Source organism: Syngnathoides biaculeatus, chromosome 3 (genome assembly GCF_019802595.1).
Source record: "Syngnathoides biaculeatus isolate LvHL_M chromosome 3, ASM1980259v1, whole genome shotgun sequence".
Classification (NCBI taxonomy): Eukaryota; Metazoa; Chordata; class Actinopteri; order Syngnathiformes; family Syngnathidae; genus Syngnathoides; species Syngnathoides biaculeatus.
In genome coordinates, this window is record NC_084642.1 from 39,498,235 (window position 1) to 39,511,012 (window position 12,778).

General features: G+C 45.4%; 1 protein-coding gene and 1 long non-coding RNA gene across 7 annotated transcripts in view; one reads left to right on the top strand and one right to left on the bottom strand.

Moving 5' to 3' along the window:
- LOC133498656 (uncharacterized) overlaps window positions 1-8,679 on the bottom strand; it is a 32,693-nt gene extending 24,014 nt beyond the window's left edge. The window contains exon 1 of the long non-coding RNA XR_009794400.1: window positions 8,161-8,679. This is a non-coding gene — a long non-coding RNA (uncharacterized LOC133498656). The remainder of the gene's footprint in view (window positions 1-8,160) is intronic.
- Window positions 1-12,778, top strand: part of jph3a (junctophilin 3a) — a 45,063-nt gene that overhangs the window by 27,224 nt on the left and 5,061 nt on the right. For all 6 annotated transcript variants that reach the window (XM_061815784.1, XM_061815783.1, XM_061815779.1 and 3 more), the window contains 2 exons: window positions 5,615-6,395; window positions 6,729-6,853. In XM_061815784.1, coding sequence (XP_061671768.1) covers window positions 5,644-6,395; window positions 6,729-6,853 — 877 coding nt within the window. In that variant the 5' untranslated portion in view covers window positions 5,615-5,643. The remainder of the gene's footprint in view (window positions 1-5,614; window positions 6,396-6,728; window positions 6,854-12,778) is intronic.

A 12,778-nucleotide genomic window follows, 5' to 3' on the forward strand; every position in this document is an offset into this window, starting at 1 on the left:
ACTGCGCCCCCTGACCACCTGTTCATCCTAGACTCAGCAAGTTCCAAAGTCCTGTAATGAATCCACAACTCCAAACTAACTTGTCACCCTGCCATTATCTGTACAATCCAATTCTTTCAGCAACACATCTAGCAGCCCAGCCTCATTAAAGACACCTGAGAGTTCAATCAAGCCTGCACTGTCTGTGCTGTGCCCAAGGGAAGCCCTTACCTCAGACCCCAGCTAGTCTGCTGCACTTTTTGCCAATTCCAAGCTGCCCGTGGTCTCACATCGCCGTAGTCGCTCACTGTAGTCAAATGCTTATTTTAAATGTGTCCACTCTATACCCCTCCTGAAATACCCATCTGTCCTGGCAACTGCTAACCTCTTTGTGTTTCATGAGTTCAGCCTCCATTGAATTCCCATTGATATTGTCTCTGACTGAGGTACCCAATTCTCATCACAAGTCTGAAAGTAATTCTGCTAGGCTGTGGATGCAGTATCCAGTTTGTCCTTGGGTTATCACCCACAAATCAAAGGCCAGACGGAGCGGTCAAACCAGAACATTGAATCCCTTTCTGCTGTGTGCCTGCTAACCATCCCATTTCATGGAGTACATTCCTTCCATGGATTACTCGTTCTCAGTACTACCTGGTGTTCCTGTCCCACATCCTTCCTGCCAACTATCCAGCCAAATGTTCTGTCCACTCTGCTAGCATTCTTAGCCGTCATCAATAAACAGTTCATCATACTACATCTGCCTCTGCCTGCTTGTTGGTACAGCTCCTCTCAATTAATGTCACTAGATCTGATTCATTCATCCATCCATCCATCCATCCATCCATTTTCTACCACTTCTCCGGGTCAGGTCGCGGGGGAAGTACCTTCAGCAGGGATACCCAGACTTCCCTTTCCCTAGCCACTTCTTCCAGCTCTTCCGGAGGATTCCCGAGGTGTTCTCAGGCCAGCCAAGAGGCATAGTCTCTCTAGTGTGTCTTGGATCATCCCTGGGGTCTCTATCCGATGGGACATGCCCAGAACACCTCACCAGGGAGGGGTTCGGGAGTCATCTGGAGCAGATGCCCAGCCACCTCATCTGGCTCCTCTCAATGCAGAGGAGCAGTGGCTCAACACTGAGGCCCTCCAGGATGACCGAGCTTCTCATTCTATCTCTAAGGGAGAGCCCGGACACCCTGGGGAGGAAACTCATTTCGGGTGCTTGTATCCGGGATCTTGTTCTTTCACTCACGACCCACATCTCGTTCCCGTAGGTGAGGGTAGGAACGTAGTAAATTGAGAGCTTTGCCTTTCAACTTAGCTCCCCCTTTACCACAATGGACCGATGCAAAGTCTGTATCACTGCAGACGCTGCACCGATCCATCTGTCAATCTCCCGCTCCATTCTTCTCTCACTCGTGAACAAGACCCCAAGATACTTGAAGTCCTCCCATCAGGGCAGGATCTCTCATCCCTGACCTGGAGGGGCCACGCCGCCCTTTTCTGACTGAGGACCATGGTCTCTGATTTGGAGGTGTTGGTTCTCATCCCAGCTGTTTCACACTCGGCTGTGAGAGTGCCAACAGAACCACATCATCTGCAAAGAACAGAGATGCGATACCGCATACCACCAAACCAGACACCCTCTACGCCTCAGCTGCGCTTAGAGATTTTGTCCAAAACAGTTATGAACAAAATCGGTGACAAAGGACAAAGGGCAGTCTTGGTGGAGTCCAACTCTAACCGGAAACAAGTGTGACTTATTGCTGGCAATGTGGACCAAACTCTGATAGATGTCGTACAAGGACCTGAACAGCCCGTATCAGGGGGATTGGTACCCCATACTCCTGAAGAACCCCCCCACAAGACTCCCCGAGGGACACGATGGAATGCCTTGTAGACTGGTTTGGCGAACTCCTATGAACCCTCGAGGATCCTGCCGAGGGTGTAGAGTTGGTCCTCTATTCCACGGCCAGGACGAAAACCACATTGCTCCTCCTGAATCTGAGATTCGCAACAGAACCTCCTCTCTAGCGCCCCTGAATAGGCCATACCAGGGAGGCTGAGGAGTGTGAGCAGCCTATAGTTGGAACAAACTCTCCACTCCCTCTTCTTAAAAAGGGGGACCACCACCCCAATCTGCCAATCCATAGGCACTGTCCCCAATTTCCACGTGATGTTGCAAAGGTGTGTCAACCAGGACAGGCCCGCAACATCCGGAGCCTTTGGGAACTCCGGGTGAATTTCATCCACCCCCAGGACCCTGCCACCAAGGAGCTTTTTAACCACCTCGGTGACTTCAACCCCAGAGATAGAAGAGCCCGCCTCAGAGAACCCAGACTCAGCTTCCTCATGGGAACACATGTTGGTGCAATTGGTGGTGTTCCAAGCATTCTCCCCACCAGCTCACAACATCCCAAGTTGAGGTCAGCAGTGCCGCATCCCCACTGTACAGAGTGTTGACGGTACAATGTTTTCCCCTCCTGAGACGCCGGACGATGGACCAGAATTTCTTTGCAGCCATCTTGAAGTCGGTTTCCATGTCCTCAATGAACTCGTCCCACGCCCAGGTTTTTCCTCTGTGACCTCCGAAGCTGTATTCCGCCTGGAGTGCCGGTACCTATCAGCTCCCTCAGGAGTCCCACAGGCCAAAAATGCCCAACAGGATTCCTTCCTAGGTTGACAGCATCCCTCACTGTTGGTGTCCACCAACGTGTTCGAGGGTTGCCACTATGAGAGGCACCGACAACCTTATGGCCCCTGCTCCAGTCGGACGCCTCAGCAATGGAAGCGAGGAACATCATCCACTTGGACTCAATGTCCCCTGCCTTCTCTGGAACGTGAGCAAAGTTCTTTCGGAGGTGGGAGTTGAAATTCCTTCTGACAGGGGAATCTTCCTGCCGTTCCCAGCAGACTCTTACAACATGTTTGGGCCTGCCATCCCGGACCGGCATCTTCCCCCACCACCGGAGCCAATTCACCACCAGGTGGCGATCAGTGGAGCGTTCCGCCCCTCTCTTCACCCGAGTGTCCAAGATATGCGGTCCCAAGTCCAATGACACAACTACAAAGTTGATCATCAAACTGCGACATAGGGTGTCCTGGTGCCAAGTGCAGATGTGGACATCCTTATACCTGAACATGGTGTTCGTTATGGACAATCCGTGATTAGTACAGAAGTCCAATAATAGAAAACCACTTCTGGGTTCTGATCAGGGGGGCCATTTTTCCCACTCACGCCCTTCCCGGTCTCACTGTCGTTGCCCACGTGGGCATTGAACTCCTTTACCAGAATGATGGACTCCCCAGAGGAAGCGCTCTCCGGCACTCCCTCTAAGGACTCCTAAAAGGGTGGGTACTCTGAACTGCTGTTCGGTGGATAGATACAAACAACAGTTAGGACCTGTCGCCCCAACCTGAAAGCGGAGAGAGGCTACCCTCTCATTCACCGGGGTAAACCCCAACGTACAGGCTTCAATACTTCCTTAAAAGATTGGGTAAAGTGTTTACTTTTCCACACTGAAAATTTGTACTTAGGTTCATATTTTATGGCTTAAAATAGTTTAATCTATTCACACTTCAGCGAGCCCAACTCACACTAAAAAGCTAAAATATCCTCTCATTGAAGATACATTGAGCACAACCAAGGGTTTTATTTTCGTGACTAGCGTAAATTTGGTGTTGTGCTAACTATTATTCTGCATGCGAGGAGACAAGCTACATAGATGCGGTTGGGTTATTTTCTTGGACCAGTGCATTTAAAAGTGGGACATCTCCACTGGTCTGGGTGTGTTCGTAGTCGATTTCAACCCTGCCCAATAAAAGAGGCTTCTCTTGATCCCTTTTAAAAACAGCCCAATAGTCTTGCTTAGAGATGTTTTTATATGCAGAAGAGGACATCAATCCATGTGGGATTGGAGCAATGAAAGTTAGTTTCAAGGTTACTTACTAAATATAGAATGAGTTGGTGAAAACTGCTGGTGACTTAAATATGTACACAGACCTCACATAGCTATCCATTCCTATGGTCGTTCCTTTAAACTTAACTAAGTTGAAGTTATGTTAAAAAGTATTTCTGGTGCCACATTAGTTCTGTGCATCAAGTATTTTCAAATTAATCTTTCTCAGGAAAGTATGTAACGTATACATTAAATTTAACTGTGTGGCATTGCAGAGAGGGAGAGACGGTGAGAGATTTTTGAGATATTTGAGGATGAACAAAATTACAAATGCATGAAACATAGGTAAATCTTTATCTTCCTCCAAACAACTCTAATTCTCTACACAACAATAGCATTTGGAGGAGTTTACAATCATAATCTAATAATATGACAAAAACATCCATCCGTCGTCTGTTCCACTTATCCTCACTAGGGTCGCAGGTGAGTTGAAGCCTATCCCAGCTGACTTTGAACAAGAAGTTGGGTACATCTTGAACTGGTACTTTTTAATTACAATATTTTCCATCCATCCATTTTCAATCTTGCTTATCCTGGTTTGGGTCGCGAGCCACTGGAGCTTTTCCCAGCTGACTTCAGGCAAAAGGCGGACTACTCAGTGAATTGGTTCCCAGTCAGTCGCAATGCACATATTGATACGGACAATTCAAATTCACTGTCACTGAGTGGGAAATGAGCCCACGCTGTCACCACCAAATTCAGGAGAGTGTACCACTACACCATCAGTGACTTAATATTTTCCCATCAATTAATAATAATCTTCTTGTCCTGATGAGCATCATGGATCGGCTGGAGACAATATAACACGCATTCAGTCACATAACACAGAAACAACTATCCATACTCAACTTCTCACATATAGGGAAGTTACACTCTTCAGTTAATCTAACATGCATGTTTTGAGAATGTGGTAAACGTACCGGAATAAAACCTATGCAGGTGGGAGAGCATGCAAAAGCCACAAGGAAAGGTTTGCGATTTGGAGCAGAAACTTTGACAGTGAGCCAGATTTGTAAGCCACATGTGTATCTGTAGTTGTCCTGGTTGTTTTCAATCGAATAATTTAAAGAGCCCATATTTTTTTGTAATTAGACCTTCATAAAGTGACTCTATCGAGTGTCAGTTTCATTTCAAACAACGTTTTGTCATATGAGTGTCTTGAAAAGGCCCCTCTGACTGCAAATTCTGTTAGACCCAGTTTTGTATCCGCTTTGTCCATATTTGGCTAAGACCGTACTGTTTTCTCTGAATGGTTACTTCCATGCAGAAGACCCACTGATGAGAGCACAGTGTTTGTTATGTTGAGAGTGCTGGCACGGGAGCAGAGAGGTAGGCGGAGCTTTTCGGTAGTAACACAGATATGGTCTAGCAATTCCAATGACCTGCTTTCAGGCTTCTTGGCAAAAATAAAACTTCTGGAACTCCATATGCATGGATGATGTTAATTCATATTCATTGAGGCCAGTTTTTATCTATCAGGCTTTTGTCTCTTTATTGTTTAGTTGAACACCCTCAAATAACAAGGTGGGGTTTTTTTGTCCATCAAATTGTTCCACAAGTTGATCCTCAAGGTTAACTCCTCTTGCAACAGGGGAACATGACATTTTGAGAATTATAAAGTCATAAAAGAAAGCTATAGTCCTTGTTTGACTCCTGACACATGTCTCTTTCTGGGCCAGGAACCTACCAGGGCCAGTGGCTGGGTGGGATGCGTCATGGCTACGGTGTGCGCCAGAGTGTACCATACGGCATGGCGGCCATCATCCTATTCCCACTAAGAACATCCATAAACTCTCTCCGTTCTGAGAACAGCCATGACCTCCCGGCCGTGCTTGAAGATGGTGTTGCGAATACACCCACAGATGGGGTGATGGGTGGGTTAGCGGGCAGCCCTGTGGGCCGGGGAGGGTTTGCTTTAACTGCTCCAAGTGAAGCCGAGCGCCAGAGAAAGAGGAAAGGTCGTTTCCGGCAGTCCATCCTGAGCGGCCTAAAGCTTCGACGCTCAGAATCCAAAAGTTCTCTTGCCAGTCAGCTGAGCAAGCAAAGTTCCTTCTGCAGCGAGGCTGGCATTAGTACAGTCAGCTCGGCTGCATCCGACCTCCATTCCAATGCTAGTGAGAATGAACAGGGAAGTCCTGTAGATGCAACTGTGACAGAAATGTATGCAGGTGAATGGCGGAGTGACCACAGGGCTGGCTGGGGGGTGAGTCGACGCACGGATGGCCTACACTATGCAGGTGAATGGGCTGGGAACAAGAAACATGGGTACGGATCCACTACCTTTCCTGATGGCACCAAAGAGGAGGGAAAGTACAAGCAGAATATGTTGGTGAGCGGCAAGCGCAAAAACCTGATTCCACTGAGGCCCAGTAAAATTCGAGAGAAGGTGGATCGAGCAGTTGAGGCTGCAGAAAAGGCTGCAAAAATTGCCATGCAGAAAGCTGAGATTGCTATGTCAAGGTAATTTATCCTTTATAAAACTACTCTATATCCACAGATGAAGGGTTTAACATGCACAGACTTTTTCTGGACAAAATAGCAAAGGGGCTCTCCGATAACATAAATTCAACAAATGCCATCTGATGTATTCTTTCAGAATAAGTATTGTAGGCATTGCCTGTAGTGAAAGAGCACTGAAAATAGATGGTAAATACAAGTGACTGATCAGTGTATGAACTACTGCATCATCTGCATGTTGGTCCATTTTCAGTTTATAAAGATAAACGAAGAGCCTTTCCATTACCTCTGAGAACTTTGAAATGTATGAGGGAAATGTTTCTAACTGATATCTAGAATGAGCCACGCTCGTGTAAAGGCAGAGGCGGCTGAGAAAGTAGCCCAGAAGGCTATGGAAGAATGTCGACTGTCCCGGATAACTGCCAAAGAGCTCTCACCCTCTTTTCATATCTACGGCAACGGTGAGTACATAATCAAAAATGTATGAAAAAAACCCCCAAAATTGTTTCATACCCATGAAATTTGTCATCAGTAAAGTCTTGCTTACTTACTGGAAATAAGGATGCAATATTGCCCACTTTCAATACTTTTGGATCTATACATGGATCATGTTCTAAAATGTAATGTTTTTTTTCATAATTCACAAAAATTCAACATTTCTATTTTTAACATACTAAAATCACTAATACTCAAATGACTAAAGCAGAAATTGAAAAATATCAAAATGTGCGGAGCACATAATGGACCTACAGTGAATAAAATAAGCATTTGAACACCCTGCTATATTGCAAGTTCTCCCACATAAAAATTCATGGAGGGGTCTGAAATTTTCATCATAGGTGCATGTCCACTGTGAGAGAGATAATCTAAAAAGAAAAATCCAGAAATCACAATGTATGTTTTTTTAAGGATTTATTTGTGTGATACAGCTGCAAATAAGTATTTGAACACCTGTCTATCAGCTGGAATTCTGACTCTCAAAGACCTATTCGTCAACTTTTAAAAGTCCACCTGTGTGAGATCGTTACTTGCATAAAGACACCTGTCCACCCCATACAACCAGAAAGACTCAAACTTGTAACATGGTCAAGACCAAAGAGCTGTCCAAAGACCCAGACACAAAATTGTACAACTCCACATGACTGAAAAGGGCTATGGAGAAATTGCCAAGCAGCGTGGTGAAAAAAGGTCCACTGTTGGAGCAATCATTAGAAAATGGAAGAAATATGAATTTGTATTAAATAAGTAAATTAATGTCAAGACCACACAAAATAAGCGACATCTTGAGAGAATGCAAGGGGAGGAGCGTTACTGTTACTAGTGTTAGTGCCTCAACATGGCTACGCTCATGAAAGCAAAACACGTTGGGTCAATGTTGTCAACTAATATCTGGATTAATTTTAGGCAATTTTTCCTCAATTTTCCTGGGCTATTTTCATGAAAATTTAAAAATCCGGAATTCAGAAATCAGAGGACTTTCATCACTGTTAGAAAGGTGAGGAATCAGCCCAGGACCACACGACAGGACTTGGTCAATGACCTGAAAAGAGCTCGGACCACCGTTTCCACGGTGACTGTTGGTAATACACTAAGACGTCATGGTTTGAAGTCATGCATGGCACGGAAGGTTTCCCTGCTTAAACCAGCACATTTCAAGGCCCATCTTAAGTTTGCCAATGACCATTTGGATGATACAGAGGAGGCATGTGAGAAGGCTTTGTGGTCAGATGAGACCAAAATGGAACTTTTTGGGCATAATTCTACTCACCGTGTTTGGAGGAAGACAAATGATGAGTTCTATCCCAAGGACACCATCCTTACTGTGAAGCATCATGGGATGTTTTTCTGCACATGGGACAGGACGACTACACTGTACAGTGGCACCTCGGTCGAACGTCTTGGTTTTCATACAAATCAGTCTTCAAATGAAAAGTTGGAGATTTTTTTTGCCTTGGATTTTGAATGAAAATCGGTATTTGAACGGCGACGAACGACGATTTGTTATTGTGCTTTCGAACGAACCCCCGAAAAAAAACGGAAAGACGTAACCCGCGCGACTGCGCATGGCGCAACCAGTTGACTCACACTTTGCTCGCGGACGCGCACCAGTACTGTAGTGACTTTTTTTTCTTGAAATTGAGCAACATTAACCCCCGATCATGGCGCAAAGAATGCAAGTGGAACTGTTGGTGCTGAAAAAAGGAAAGTGGTGCATAAAACTGTCGACTTCAAGAAGGATTTGCTCGCCGAACATGAATCTGGTGTGCATGTTTCTGATCTATCGAAGAAGTATAGGTCACTTGCACAACTTCAGAGCAAGTGCATTGTGGGTAAGAATTTTTTGTGAGGTTGTAAACAGTTCTTAAAGTTTGTCTACATACCAGCATCGCGTTCAATGTATCTGCACTTTCTATGGCGTTTTCCAAGTATTTCGAGGATCTGTTGGCTGACATTTCAGTAAGGCAAATGTGAACAAATAGAAAGCCACTACTGTTGTATTAGGGCTAGCCTGAATGATGCCCTGGTAAGCGATAGGTGCTACATGCATAATCGTGTTGTTTTTAATATATGTACGGTATATTTCCTTCTTAAAAATAATTTGACGTTTACAGACAGTAAACAGACAGCAAACACACATTCATACGTTTGTATCCTAAACTGTAGATGAAAAGTGGCACATCCAACTCGGCAGCCGATTTCGATCGGCGGCCGAGTTGGATGTGCATGTAGACCTATCAAACACCGTTAGTCTTGTAATATAAAACACAGCAAACAACACATACATGTAAAAATAGCGGAAGGAGGATATGGTCAAAGTGCAATACTAGGCTTAAACTTACCATTTATGAAGTGATCGCATGACTTGAAACTGTGGGTTGAGTGAGATCTGCACCCGAGATATTACTGAGCCACTTCGCTTGCCGTTTGCTCGACATTTCTTCTGTTTGGCGTCCTTGGTGCGAAATTATTTCCGGAAATCGGAAAAACCGTCTGTTCCCTTCTTTGCTGAACTTGTTATAGCAGCCAGTCACACAACACGTGTGCACCATCGTCTCAGAAGTCAAAAAGCGTCTTATGTAATCTAATGTAACCAGCGAAATGAGACCTCCCAATATGGCGACCAGAAAAAATTAAAAACGGGTGTGACGTCACCTGCAAGTCACCTATTGAATGGCAAAATCAACGACCATCACCATTCTGATACACAAGGATGCCCTCAAAACAAATAATGTTGCTAAAGGAGCAACTGTGTTGACCAAGCAGTGGCCACAGATCTTGGAGGAAGTCGAAAAGTTGCTTCTTATTTTTGTAAACGAGCAGCAGTTTGCTGGGCATAGTGTTGGTGAGGAAGGGAGGAGATGTCGTCTGATGAGGCTGAAAGCAGGAAGGATGTCTCAAGTGCCGATATTAAAGCTATCTGCGCTAAATGGAACGACATCCATAATTTTGTAGAACTTCATCACCTGAATAAAGCTGAATGTTGCATAGCATTGCCAAATTTTAATGATGTTGTTATGAGCCACTTCAGAAAAGTGTTTGAGACGGCAGAAACAAACAGATTCTTTGTTAAAAAGGGGTGAGTCACCCCCCACCGAAGACATCTGAAACTGTTGTTTTGCATTGCTTTTTTCTTTTGTTCCATTACCCTACCTCTAGTTGCAAGGTATTTTTTTTCATGTTACATACTTTCTGTGCAAATAAAAAAAAACATTTGTTTTTACCTGCTCATTATTGCTTGTTTTTAAAGTTATTCTGCACTTTTGTTAATAAAAAAAGGTTTACAAGGCTGGGGCCCGAGTCGCTACAGATACAGCAATCCACTCCCAACCTAGCATACTCTACTAGGCTAAAGTATACATTTTCAGCAAGAAAATATAGTTCTTAAATTATTTCATTTTATAAAGTATTTAAACTATGCATGTATTCCTACTATACCGTTTACTATCAGGAAAAAGCTTAGAAAAAAAAAATCACTTAAAAAACATTTTTTAGGCTTGGAACACATTTCATTTTCCATTCATTGTAATGAGAAAATGTTCTTTGGTTTTCAAACGTTTTGATTTTCAACCAGCCTTCTGGAATGAATTGTGCTCAAGAACCAAGTCACCACTGTATTAAGAGGATGACCGTGGCCATGTATTGTGAGATTTTGGGGACAACCTCTTTCCTTCAGTCAGAGCATTGAAGATGGGTCGTAGCTGGGTCTTTCATCATGACAATGACCCGAAGCACACAGCCAGGAAAACTAAGGAGTGGCTCCATAAGAAGCATATCAAGCTTCTGGCATGGCCTAGCCAGTCTCCAGACCTAAACTCAATAAAAAATCTTTGGAGGGAGATGAAACGCCGTGTTTCTCAGCGACAGTCCAGAAACCTGTCTGATCTAGAGAAGATCTGAGTAGAGGAGTGGGCTAAAATCCCTCCTGCAGTGTGTGCAAACCTGGTGAACAACTACAGGAAACGTTTGACCTCTGTAATTGCAAACAAAGGCTACTGTACTAAATATTAACATTGGTTTTCTCAGGCGTTCAAATACTTATTTGTAGCTGTATTATATATTTATATAATATATATAGTATATTTCTGGATTGGTGGCATGCTGTATCAGCTGGTAAAGCCTCACAATTCTGAGGACCTGGGTTTGATCCCGGCTCCGCCTGTGTGGAGTTTGCATGTTCTCCCCGTGCCTGCATGGGTTTTCTCCGGGCACTCCGGTTTCCTCCCCCATCCCCAAAAACATGCAACATTAATTGGACACTCTAAATTGCCCCTAGATGTGATTGTGAGTGCAAATGGTTGTCTGTATGTGCCCTGGGATTGGCTGGCAACTAGTTCAGGGTGTACCCTGCCTCCTGCCTGTTGACACCTGGGATAAGTTCCAGCACTCCCCATGACCCTCTTGAGGATAAGCGGCAAAGAAAATGGATGGATGGATGGATGGATGGATGGATTTCTGGATTTTTCTTTTTAGATTATCTCTGTCACAGTAGACATGCACCTACGATGAAAATTTCAGACCCCTCCATGATTTCTAAGTGGGAGAACTTGCAATATAGCAGGGTGTTCAAATACTCATTTTCTTCACTGCATAAAAAGTTCACTGTCCTGGGCAGACAATAGCTTTTTGGATTGTAACACAACTATTCCAATATTTCAGATAGTAGTGGACCAGATACAGTGGTCATGACTTTGCATCTGGATTTTGAGAGGCACTGTAAGCTTTTGTTTTTGGTGGAAAAAAAAAAAAAGTCTTTTAAAACACTTAAATATTCACTTACTCCTTGACCTACTGTATGTCACGAGCAACCAACATGGGGTAGGACCCAAATGCAGGACTCCAAGGCAGGGACATGATTTTCAGGGGTAGTTTAATTATGGAAGAGGTCATACACATGTAAGAAGTCTAAAAAGGCAGAAGCACAGAAACTTCATAGCAAAAAGCCAAAGTTCAGAAATCCAGAAATGAGGTTGGATAACTTTGAGGAACAACTTGAAACATGAACAAGACTTAACTAGGTGGCACAGAAACAGTCTAACGAGAGATACTCTCAACCACAACGAACTGGCAACTGACAATGCTAATCACAAGGCGTATATGGATGGCCTAATTAGCATCAATGAGGCGTAGGTGAAGAGCTGCTGCTAGAGCCAGCTGCACACAGGGCAGTGGCCAGGCTACGCCCCTGACAGAGCCCCCTCCGAAGGCGCAGGTCCCAGACACGACAAAATAAACAAATACCAACCAGGGGCGGACAGAAATGGGCTTTTGTCTGGTGGCGGCTGCTGCTGCTGCTGGTGGTCAAGCATCGCTGAGGTATGGTGGAGAGGCGGCGGGTGCTGCTGCTGGTGCTGGTCGAATGCCGCCAAGGCATGGTGGAGAGGCAGCGGCTGCAGCTGCTGCTGGTTGAGTGCCACTGAGGCATTGCGGAGAGGCAGTGGCTGCTGCTGGTAGAGTGACGAGACATGGTGGAGAGGCAGTGACTGATGGCACTGGTGGTTGCGGGCAACCAAGACATGGGCAAGAGGCGTCTCGGGGTCAGGAGCCGCCGAGGCGTGGGCGAGAGTCAGCTTGGGGTCGGGCGCTGCTGGGGCTTGGCTGAGAGTTGGCTGGGGCTTGGGTTGCACTGAGGCATGGATGGAAGTCAGCTGGTGGTTGGGCGTCGCCGAGATGTGGGCGAGAGTCAGCTGGGGCTCACATGCTGTCGAGACTTGATCAAGGTTCGACAGGGGCTCGGGGGATGCCGAGGCTTTGGTGAGATTCGACTGGGGCTTGGGCACCCCCCAAGGCTTGGGTGAGAGTTGGCTGGGACTTGGGCTCCGACGAAGCGTAAACAAGAGGTTGCTGGGGCTCGGGATCTTGCAAGACGTGAAGAAGAGGCAGCTGGA